General features: G+C 42.1%; 1 protein-coding gene across 1 annotated transcript; it reads left to right on the top strand.

The window, feature by feature from the left end:
- Positions 1-402: 402 nt before the first annotated feature.
- Positions 403-3,603, top strand: LOC134067941 (uncharacterized protein K02A2.6-like). Its single transcript, XM_062523430.1, has one exon. The coding sequence runs from the start codon at positions 403-405 to the stop codon at positions 3,601-3,603; it is 3,201 nt and encodes a 1,066-aa protein (XP_062379414.1).
- Positions 3,604-11,752: the final 8,149 nt, after the last annotated feature.

Below are 11,752 nucleotides of genomic sequence, written 5' to 3'. Positions count from 1 at the left end.
TCCATACTACGTGATCAGATAGTCTTTGGAATACACAATAAAAAAGTGCGGGAACGCATGCTAAGGGAGGTCAGTCTGAAATTAGAAGATGCAATCAGAATTTGCAGAGCTAGCGAACAGACTGAGAAGCAGATAAAGATTTTTGAGAAGCCATCCGTCGCTACTGAAGCATCAGTGGGTGTAGACAGGGTGGTCAAAGCTAGCGCACCTCGCTCAGAGGGGGAACGTTCTAATAATGCACGTGAAACAGGATCAGACTACGTCATGAACTGTAGGCGCTGCGGTGGGAAACATCGCTTCAGGCAGTGCCCCGCATATGGAAAAGTTTGCTCGAAGTGCAGGGGAAAAAATCATTTTGCAAAAGTGTGCCTATCTGCTAGAGAAAAGAAACAAATTAATATGATGGAAGAGAGCGAGCAAGACTATGATGAGGATGACATATTCTATACTGACACTGTCACTGTGGAAAATGAGGCCACTTCAAAGTTGGAAGTTAGTGTGAACACAGTCAATGTAGACAGGTGGATTGTGCCACTTACAGTAAATGGCACAGAGATTCACATGAAACTGGACACAGGAGCTATGGCAAATCTTATCACTTTGAAAGACTTCAAAGCTCTGCGCCACAAGCCAGTCATAGAAAACAAAAAAGTGGGATTGAGAGCTTACAATGGACAAATGATTGAAACACAGGGCGTATGCAGGTTACAAGTACAGAACAAGAATATTAAGAGACATTTGCCGTTTGTAATAGTGCCAAAAGGGAAGGACTCCCTACTAGGGGATCAAGCTTGTGAGGAAATGGGACTTGTTAAGCGTGTTCTAAACATTGCCAAGACAGAGAGAAAAGTACAGTCACTGCAGCTGAAAAATGCAGGAGTCACCACATCACAAGCAGACAACTGGGAAGTGCAGTATCCCAACATTTTTGATGGCATAGGAGTGCTGCCGTTCACATACAGCATTAAACTAAAGGATAATGCTAGACCTGTGGTGCATGCTCCACGTCGAATTCCTGTTCCGCTGAGACAAGATCTTCGCAAAGAACTGGACAGAATGGTGTCATTAAATGTCATTCAACCTACAAAGGGAGCCACTGAGTGGGTCAACTCAATGGTCTGCGTAAGAAAGCCAAATGGAGCTCTCAGGATATGTATGGACCCAAAAGACCTAAATGAAAACATTCTCAGAGAACAATATCAAATTCCTAAGAGAGAAGAGATCCTTAGTGAGATGGCTGGGGCACAGTGGTTCACAAAGCTTGATGCGTCACATGGATTTTGGCAGCTGCAAATTGACAGTGCAAGTGCAGACCTATGCACCTTCAACACGCCCTTTGGGCGCTACAGTTACCAGAGACTCCCCTTTGGAATTTCCTCAGCACCAGAGATTTTTCACTGTGCGATGGAGAATGTGTTTGAAGGACTGGAGGGGGTCAGGGTTTATATTGATGATGTCATAATATGGGCGGAGACCCAAGAACAGCTCAACAGCAGAGTGCACAGTGCACTTCAGAGAGTACACAAGTATGGGCTCAGATTGAACAAGGAGAAATGCCAGTTCAGTACACAAGACGTCACATTTCTTGGGGATCGACTGACACCAGCAGGAGTACAGCCGGACATGAACAAAATCAAAGCAGTGACTGACATGCCCCAGCCAACGGACAAGAAGGCGGTACAAAGAGCATTAGGGATGGTGAACTACATGGGAAGATTCGTGCCTAATCTTGCCGCAAAGACGGTTGCTCTTCGCCAGCTCCTGCAGTCAAAAACAGAGTGGTCCTGGCACCAGACACATGACAAAGAGTGGAAAGAAATCAAGGACATTTTAAGCACAGAGCCAGTGTTGGCCTTTTTTGATCCAAGTAAGAAGACGCGAATCTCCACGGACGCTTCAAAAGATGGACTGGGGGCCGTCTTGCTGCAGTATCATGATGTGGCTTGGAAACCAGTGGCTTATGCTGCACGATCCATGACAGAAACAGAGCAAAGATATGCACAGATAGAGAAAGAGTGTCTGGGGCTCGTCTTTGGCTGTGACAAGTTCCACTCTTATGTCTTTGGTTTGCCACACATTGAACTGGAGACTGACCACAAGCCACTCATAACTATCAGCAAAAAGCACTTGAATGAGATGACACCACGCATCCAGCGTATGATGATGCGTCTACAGAAGTATACCTATGAACTGTCATACAAGCCGGGAAAATACCTGGTTGTGGCTGATGCTCTGTCAAGGGCCAGCACAAGGCCTGCACACGGTATGAACACAGATGGCACAGAGGAATATGACGCCATAAGAGGCCACGTGGATGCTGTGGTGGAGGCTCTACCAGTGAGCTCTAGCCTGAAAGAAAAAATAGTAATGGAGACTGCAGTGGACAGCCAGCTACAGAAAGTGATATGGCACATGCGAAATGAGTGGCCAAAGCAAGCGTGCCCGCAGTACTACTCATTCCAGGATGTGTTGGCGGTAGCTGATGGCCTGCTGCTGAAAGGTGACCAAATAGTCATCCCAACAAAGCTGCGGAAGGAGGTCCTCCGAATAGTGCATAAAGGGCACCTGGGGATAGAGAAAACAAGGAGATTAGCCAGACAGACTGTTTACTGGCCAGGCATGAATCGTGACATAGCAGAAATGATCAATGACTGTGCCACCTGCCTTACCTACCATAACAGACAGCAAAGAGAACCGCTGCTCACAGACATGGGGGCAGAGCACCCCTGGGAAAAAATTGGGACAGACCTGTTCCATTTCAGAGGGAAAGAGTATCTACTGATGATCGACTACTACTCCAACTATCCTGAGATGGCTATGCTCACGAGCACAACAACGATGGGAGTAGTTAAGCATATGAAGTCCAGCTTTGCACGACATGGCATTCCAGGAACGGTTGTTTCTGACAATGGGCCTCAGTATGTCAGTCAGGAGTTCAAGCAGTTTGCCAGAGAGTATGGATTTGAACACGTCACAGTAAGCCCGCACTTCCCACAGGCAAATGGCAAGGCGGAAAAGGGTGTTCAAATAGTGAAAAGTCTTCTGACAAAGGCAACTGACAATGGTGAGGATCCTTATTTGGCTCTGCTGGCTTATAGAACAGCACCTCTGGCGTGCGGGAAATCTCCGGCTGAACTGCTCATGGGCAGACGACTGCAGACACTGATCCCAACAGTGAAGAAACAAGTCTCCACACCTGTGCTGGAGTCCATGAAAAAACTAAAGGAAAAACAAAAGAGATACTTTGATCGCACAGCAAAAGCAATGCAACCTCTGCAGGCGGGCGACAGAGTCAGAGTTTTCAACACGGAAAGACAGGACTGGCAGCGCGCTGGAACAGTGCTGAATGAAGTGGCTCCTAGGTCCTACGCAGTCCAGACGGACACCGGGGCTTTGGTCAGACGAAACAGGTCGCAGTTACTTAAAACACAGGCCAGCAATGCAGTTGAGGAGCACAGGGACGAATGTGCACAGCATGAAACAGTAACAGACAATCAAACAGAGGTTTTAGAGGAGAATGCACCTGTCATGACGGAGCCAGAGGCAGCTCCAGAGAGACGGTCAGAGCGCATTAGAAAAGCCCCTGACAGACTTGATTTATAGCAGATGATTGCAAGCTCATTATTACACAGTGAAGCTATAATAAGTTGATATTATTATTTTTATTAAAAAAAAAAAAAAAAAAAAAAAAGGGGGAAATGATCAGTTAAAAGTGTTAACATCAGGTAATGTGTTGAGCCTTATTATCTGGTCATGAGTTCTGTTTAATACCAGGTAATGTGTAGCCTTATTGTTGACATCAGGTAATGTGTTGAGCCTTAGTATCTGGTCATGAGTTCTGTTTGAGCCTTAGTATCGGGTCATGAGTTCTGTTTAATACCAGGTAATGTATAGCCTTATGGTTGAGTCATATTCTAATGCTTAGTAGGCTAAGGTGATTCTTCAAGTCTTCTATGAGGTGGTGGTAAAGACCGTCCTCCTACGGTGTGCTAAGTACTGGCGACCTCTGGCACCAAATTATTATTTATTTATGTTTTATGTTTAAAGAGTGCACAGTGAACCTGTTTTTGTTTACTGAATAAGGGAGATGTAAGGATATCCTGTGAGACACTATTATGGTCCTAAGAGGCCTCCGTAGCTGGACACTGTAACGTCACGGATTGTTTAATAAAGTTAGTTGAATGCTTACCAGCTAATGTGTCAGTCGCATATCTTTACAGGGCATACATTCGAAAAAACTTAGACCAATATTCTAAAACTATTTTTACACTGTGCAAACAGAGTGCTTCAGTTGCAGGCCAGGTGAAGCCTGAACCTTATAGTCTCACAGATATGACAGTCAGAACGTCTACATGACACTCCAAAAACGTTGAACTGTAGCTCAGCTAAACTGTGCATGTCACCGTACTGACTGTTCGGTGGTTGGCTACTGGAGAGTCTTCACAAACAAGTATTTCAGCGTCTGTGCAGCCGAAGACACTTAGTTTGAACTCCTGTGCTGGGCCACTGAAATAGCATGAAGATGCAAACAGCATTTCGGGCTTTTTTTTTTTTTTTTTTTTTCTTCTGCATGACCATCTGGTAGACAGTTCTGTTTACTCTCTGTGTTTTCTTCTGGGTATAAGAAGGAGGCCTTCCTTGAGTGTGTAAAATGAATCAGTCCTCTATTCTTCCAAATTAACTTCTATTTTTTTCCCCTAAGCATTTGCGATGACTTCATGGGAGGTAAGGATTGCCTCTCTACAGATTTAGTATTGGTGAGGTAATGAGCCTCACATCACAAAGTTGAACAGACTGCGATGGAAAAAAAACAATAAGAGGCATTCTGTTTTATCAGAGAGAGAGAGAGAAAGAGAGAGATAGGGAGAGAGAGAGAGAGAGAGAGAGAGAGAGAGAGAGAATACTTCAACTGTGAGAATCAAGGCAAGTTCTGCTGTCGTGCTGTGGCTATTGCTGGGCTTACTCATCACCACAAGAACACACACACACACACACACACACACACACACACACACACACACGCACACGCACACACACACACACACACACACACACACACACACACACACACACACACACACACACGTACAAACACACATAAACACACTGCCTTACTTAGAAACGTCAGTAACCTCGGTGATGCCCCAAGTTACAGTTTTTTACAATCACTTTGCTACTATTTTCAGAACCTTGATGTCATTTTTCACAACTCTAGACACAAAATTCACAACCAATGATCAAAATGCACATTTTTCAAAACTCTAACCCTTTTCTCAATTGCTTGGATACAATACACACACAACTTAGATCATTTGTTCATTCAACAAAACTCACCTGTTCAATATGATACAACTTAACATCAAAGTACTACTATTTCAAAAGGCAATTCACACATTACATTTCAAATGAGCGTCTATTCATTTCCTTACAATGATCTAAATATCAATTGATACAACTGCTCAAAATGATAAGTAACTGTTGCATTACTCTTAATGCATAGTTGTATGGAAACACAAAATAGACACAATCTTCCATGTTTACTGCAAATCATGAAAGTTTCAAGATACTGTAATGAGATTCACTGTCACCAATTAGCGTGGAGCATGAACCAATTAGACTACAATATCCATGGATGTAGCCTACATGTAATATTTTATATCTTTATATACAGTAAAATAAATATATATATTTTATATTTTATATTTTCATCAGGCTGTCTTTTCTTTTCTATTTCATAGCTAATTATTTTTACTTTAATTCAAATAAACCTATGTTGTGATTGTACTGTAGTGTTTTGCATCAATATATTACAAACTTTGTTCAATGATTCCACTGTGTCTGTAGTATTCTCTCTACTATTGCAGTACTTTTACAGAGATGTGTTTACTGTACTGTTCCTGTAGTACCATAATGAAACCTGTATCACCTATTTTGTTCTACAATATCTAATGATTGTACGAACAATGACACAATGAAACTATAGGTTACTTGTGTGCGGGTGATCTATAGTTATGTTTCAGTGGCATTTCACAGTAAATTTGTTTTTTGAACCAATGCTTGTGCAAGTGCAAGATTTCTTTGAAGATGTGAATGCACAATCTAATGTTTTGAATATTAGATAACCTGTGTTACAAGTGGTAACCGTTTTGAGTTTTGTGTCTAGAGTTGTGAAAAATGACATCAAGGTTCTGAAAATAGTAGCAAAGCGATTGTAAAAAACTGTAACACAATCAAGATTATTTGCCAAAGATAGATAGATAGATAGATAGATGGACAGACAGATACAGTAGATATATGGATAGAATGGATGGATAGATGGACAGACGGGATAGATAGATAGATAGATAGATAGATAGATGGATAGACAGACAGATAGATATATACTGTAGATATATACTGTAGATAGAATGGATGGATAGATGGACAGACAGACATAGATAGAATGGATGGATAGATGGACAGATGGGAAAGATAGATGGATAGATAGATAGAATGGATGGATAGATGGATAGATAGATAGATAGATAGATAGATAGATGTGGGTCCTTGGCCGTGTGCTGTGTAAGGAGAGGAGGGGGAGGAGGAGCCTCAGCTCTCGGCAGCTCAGTAGCGGGCGGCTCATCTGTGGACCGCTGGCGCTGGCGTATTGATCGCACCGGTCAGCTCAGTCAGAGTGGAGATGGAGGGAGGAGGAGGAGGTGAAGGAGAGGAGAGGAGAGACAGAAGACAGAGAGGGAGGGATGATGTGGTGGTGGAGGAGGAGAGGGGGTGGTGTGGCTTTTGTGATTAGGATTTGTATTTTGTTTAAAAAAAAACTACACACAGACAACTTCCAGAGGGAAGAGATGGGGGCAGAGACAGACGTGTGAGAGTGTGTAATCTTAAAGGAGACGGTAGTGATGAATGAGGGCCTGATCGAGGGCAAACAACAGGAACACACACATTCACGTGTATGCTTACACACACAAATAAACAAACACACATACACACACACAGACACACACACACACACACACAAACACAGACATCCCTCCCCCCCACCACACACACACAGCCTTAGTGAAGGTACCTGGTTATTAACCCTTTGTATCAGGCCTTTGAGTGATTTGTGACAATGAATTGAAAACACATTTGTCACGCTAGGTCAAAGAAATAAAAGACTTTAGGATTCAACATGCCGTCAAACACAATGTCATCGTGCCACCTTGGCATGTCACACTGGGTGAAGGAGGATTTTGACAGATTCAAACCCAGACATAATGGTATAGTGGGGGCAAATGTGGTTAGGAGACAACAATGGAATGGAAAAAAAGGGGGAAAAAAGTAATTCATTGTCATAGCAGTGGAAACGAGAGCGTCGGTGAGTGAGAGGAGACGCATATGAAACAGCTGCGGCAGAGAGTCAGTCACTGGTTTACATCTTATTATGCCGTTCACAGAGATATTACTTGTGGCGCCATAAACTGGTCACCAAGGAGACCATATCTGAGACAGTCAAGCAGAAAATGGATCTGTGAGCTCCTCCAGTTGCAATGTGCAGACTTTTCAGAGTGATGGAGGTGGAGGAAGGGAGAGAGGGAGGGATGGAGGTGAAGGGTGGGAGAGAGGGAGGGAAGGAGTGGGTGAATGAGACAGAGAGAGAGTTGCAACGAGAGAGAGAGGAAAAAGAGAGAGTTGCAACGAGAGAGAGAGATAGAGAGAGAGAGAGAGAGAGAGAGAGAGAGAGAGAGAGAGAGAGAGAGAGCAGAAAAAGAGAGGGGACCTTCAAGAGTGAGTAGAATCTTTGGGAAAGTATACGCATGCAAATTCATTCCCTATACAGAAATACTCAGTATGAGTAAAGTCTGTAGAAATACATGATGGCGAGCCATGTTGTTGCTTAATTAGTTACCTGCTAAAACAGTTTCCACAAATAGCATCTCATGTTGAAATGCTATAATTGGTTGTCCATGTGTTGATTGGAATTACACACACAATTCTGCTTTTTTACACAGACTGTAGCAGTTAGATACAATTCAATTCCACATGTTTACACCAACACAGATTAATAACCATAACCCCTCACCATGGTATCAGGACAGTATAACTAACCATGCACACACCCTTCCAGGTGAGAAGCTAATTAACTACAGAGAACTATACTGTAAAGGTTTATATAAAGGTTGATAGGCATGCTGGTATCATAACTGCATGGGTTTCATATACTCATATATTTCTTGTTCGAAAGTGTGCTTGCAAAATGCTAAGGCAGGTGGGATGAACAGCTGAGAGTTTATTACACTGTAATGACATGTTTTACTACACCAGGATATGCATTCAAAATTATTCAGACTCTATTGCAAAAATGTTCATGACCTAAGCACTAATTTTTAATCCCCTATTGATTATTTTTATTCATATGCAGCAGGGTAGCGCAGTGAGAGATGCTAGATTGTGTGTGGAGTGCAGATGTTTGTCTTGGAGAATCTCTGGGCTCTAGAAAAGACAACATGCCCTTCTCACATCCTCTTCCAACAGACAGACAGGGCAAACAAATGGTCCCCCTCAGCAATCAATATCGCTCTCTCTGCATCCTCAAGGGTTAATCCCAACGGCCACGCTGTCTCGACCGCTTTTGCACGCGATGTGCTTTTTCAGTAAAGGAAAACGCTGTATTCAGTCATGTGGCCTGTGTGAAACAAGAGCAGGGGAGAAAAATAAATCAAAAAGCTTTTAACAGTTATTATGAAAAATGGAGTTGTTGGTTTTTCGGTGACCTTTTCCATTTGGGTTTTGAGCAGATGAATGTACTCACCAGGGCAAAGTTTGCAAGTGTTTTTTTTTTTTTTTTTTTTTCTAAATCCCAGGCGTGTGAGACAGCCTGTGGAAGCTAGATGAAGTGCAAAATATACAAGAGGTCAAGAGGGGACTGAAGGAGCAAATTTATCAGTGTATGCAATTACCCAGCCCAACCAGTAATTGCACAGTATCTCTCCGAGTTCATATTGAAACAATGGGAAATATTCAACATCGGCCCTGAAGGAATAAATCATCTGATAAAGCAAGTGTTTCTTCCGTGAGAGACCAGGCACTCATCAAAGTCATAATTAATTCTAATAGCGTTAATGATGAACCCACTTGCGCAAAATTACATGTAAGAAAAAAACAACTCTACCCTGCTCGCTACTCAAATTAGTGAGTTCTCGGTGGGAAGATCCACACACAAAAAAAATCTCATTATCAAACAATAAAAGCGGTAGATGTGCCCCCGAAGAAGAGGAACAAAACCACAACCCTGATCTTTTCATGTGAGTAACCGTTTCTGTATCTGGCTCACTGCCAGAGCTTAGCCATGGTGGTTTGCAGGCAGGCCTTGGAATCAATTAAGACTTTTGCCAGCAATGGAGACGAGGAAGGCAGCGTCTCAGTGCCACGCAGCTAATACCAATCTGGTCAGTCTAGCATGGCAGAGGAAGGGAATTAGCAATGCGCTAAAAGCCAGTAAATCACACGGTTAAAAGTCAATTAGGCCCAAATTATTCACAATACCATTAGGACACACACAGACACACACACACAGACACACACGCACACACACACACACACACACACACACACACACACATACACACACACACACACACACGCACACACACACACACACACACACAACGGTCGTCTGGCAGCATGTGTTTATCAGTGGTTTTTGATATGTGGAGTCTCATGGTCATCCTCAATATTTAATCAGTAGGCTTTGTATGTTTGCACTTATATGCAATTATTGCCAATTACGACGTGCTGTTTGCATGTGTGGCATTGATCTGTGGCTAAGGAACAATGCAAGCTTGTCAGAAAGTCAGGGGCTCAATTCCTGTCTGTCTTAACTGTAAGTTGCACTTAAACTGCACTTAACTCTAAGTTGTTCAGGAGTGCTACGCACTGTGCGTATAGGGCACCAAAGGACAGAGGAGACACACATTTAGCCAATCTGACTCAATCTCCACCATGTAGCAAATCGAACTTTACTTACTCCACATACTGTAATTGGGAAGACATCTTGTGCGTGTGAACAAGTCAAAGAGAGTGGCAGATTCCTGCTGGCTTGTCAGTGTGTATCTCCTTTTTTAATGTAAGAAACTTTTAAAAGGCAATCATGAAGGCAACTAAGACAAGGAGGTTGCAATTTGTGAGATTATCATTTATACTATTCTCCAGAGGTGTGGACTCGAGTCATGAATTTGATGACTTTAGACTCGACTTGACAAAATATAAAAAGACTTGCAACTCGACTTGGACTTTAACATCAATGACTCGGACTTTCACTTGGACTTGCGCCTATTGACTTGTAAAGACTTGCTACTTCCCTTAAAAAAACGAAAGACAAAAAGATCAAATGTAGACACAGACTGATCTATCTATATTTATGTGTGTGCGCCTGTGCGTGAGACAATGCGCGTATTCGGCACAAAATCCAATCAAATCACTTACTGTAGCCTATTGTTTTGATTCGACAGCGGCCAACCACGCGGAACAAGCTAGACAACACGCAGGGCCAGACAACGGACGTGAATGCGCCAGCAAAATGATACCTAAGATTATTTCGTTAATTCGTTTGCCTACGAAAATTACGTGGAGACCAACAAGAAACGAATGACTGTGTAGTCAGTGTAGAACTTGTTAAATTCCTCCCAGCTTCATCCTAGCCTGCTTTTGACATATGCCTGGTAGGCTACTATGAAACCAAACTGGTAGCCTATAGGGTATACCCTACTGATTCTGTTGTCTAATTGATGGATTTAACCACGATTAGGATTAGGCTTTTAAAAGGTGGAACATTTTCACCTCAAACGTGCGCTGTATCATATAGCCACGTGCGTCTTTTTGTGTACATTCACATTAAATCCATTCCACTAACATTATCCTACCTTAACGTTTTATTTTGAGCACTGGTTGTTACTCATTGGATATCAAACTCCATGTCATGGTAGAGTAAGTTAAGCACCCACCCAATTAAACATGACCAAGGAAAAAGTGAACGGGACAACAATGCCATGCCACGGTAACCTACCTAAATCATAGAAGTTAACATTGCAAGATATTTTCTATGATATCAGAAATATTTTCTTTACCTTGACAGTTTTTTGAACATTCATTTTATTTAATGAAAACATATATCCTTGAACTATGCGTGACTATTTTTCTAACCGAATGAAACGTACTTCTTAAAGTGACAGGCACTCAATTAGACCTACACACCACCCTGTAATATCATTAAAGACAAGTGTAATGAATATGAAGTATTAAAATTACAGAATATTTTTTAGCTATACTGTAAGTAATAATGCAGATCCTAAAATACTATAAATTGTTAACAAAATATGTCAAGTTTATGAATTCAAAATATGAAATAGACACAAGACACACCATTTTCTGTGTGTGTGGACTGGAGGTTTGAGCAGAGACTAGGATTGCCACTGCTGTGAGTTATCTGTATCCCCCTTATGGCAATACGGTTTTGCCTACATTTTTGTAATGTAATAAACATGGTCACACGTTATAAAACTATTTCAGATTATGTAGGCCTATCAGTGGTTTCTTAACTAATTGAACACATATTTTAACACATAGGGCCTATATTTCATTGAGAATGTGCTAGAGATACCATTTGACATTTCTGCTAGACAGATTTGCATCTCAATCTCTCCAGCACACACACATTCAATTGACAAAATACCTGTTTCACTCGATTTTTAAAAAGACTCGAAAGGACTCG

The sequence above is a fragment of the Sardina pilchardus genome, chromosome 20, assembly GCF_963854185.1.
Source record: "Sardina pilchardus chromosome 20, fSarPil1.1, whole genome shotgun sequence".
Taxonomy (NCBI): Eukaryota; Metazoa; Chordata; class Actinopteri; order Clupeiformes; family Clupeidae; genus Sardina; species Sardina pilchardus.
The sequence above is the reverse complement of the archived record's forward strand: the minus strand, read 5'-3'. Positions and strand labels throughout refer to the sequence as shown.

Coding starts and splice junctions, on each gene's coding strand:
- LOC134067941 (XM_062523430.1), top strand. CDS start 403: ATGGAAGAGAGCGAGCAAGACTATGATGAGGATGACATATTCTATACT.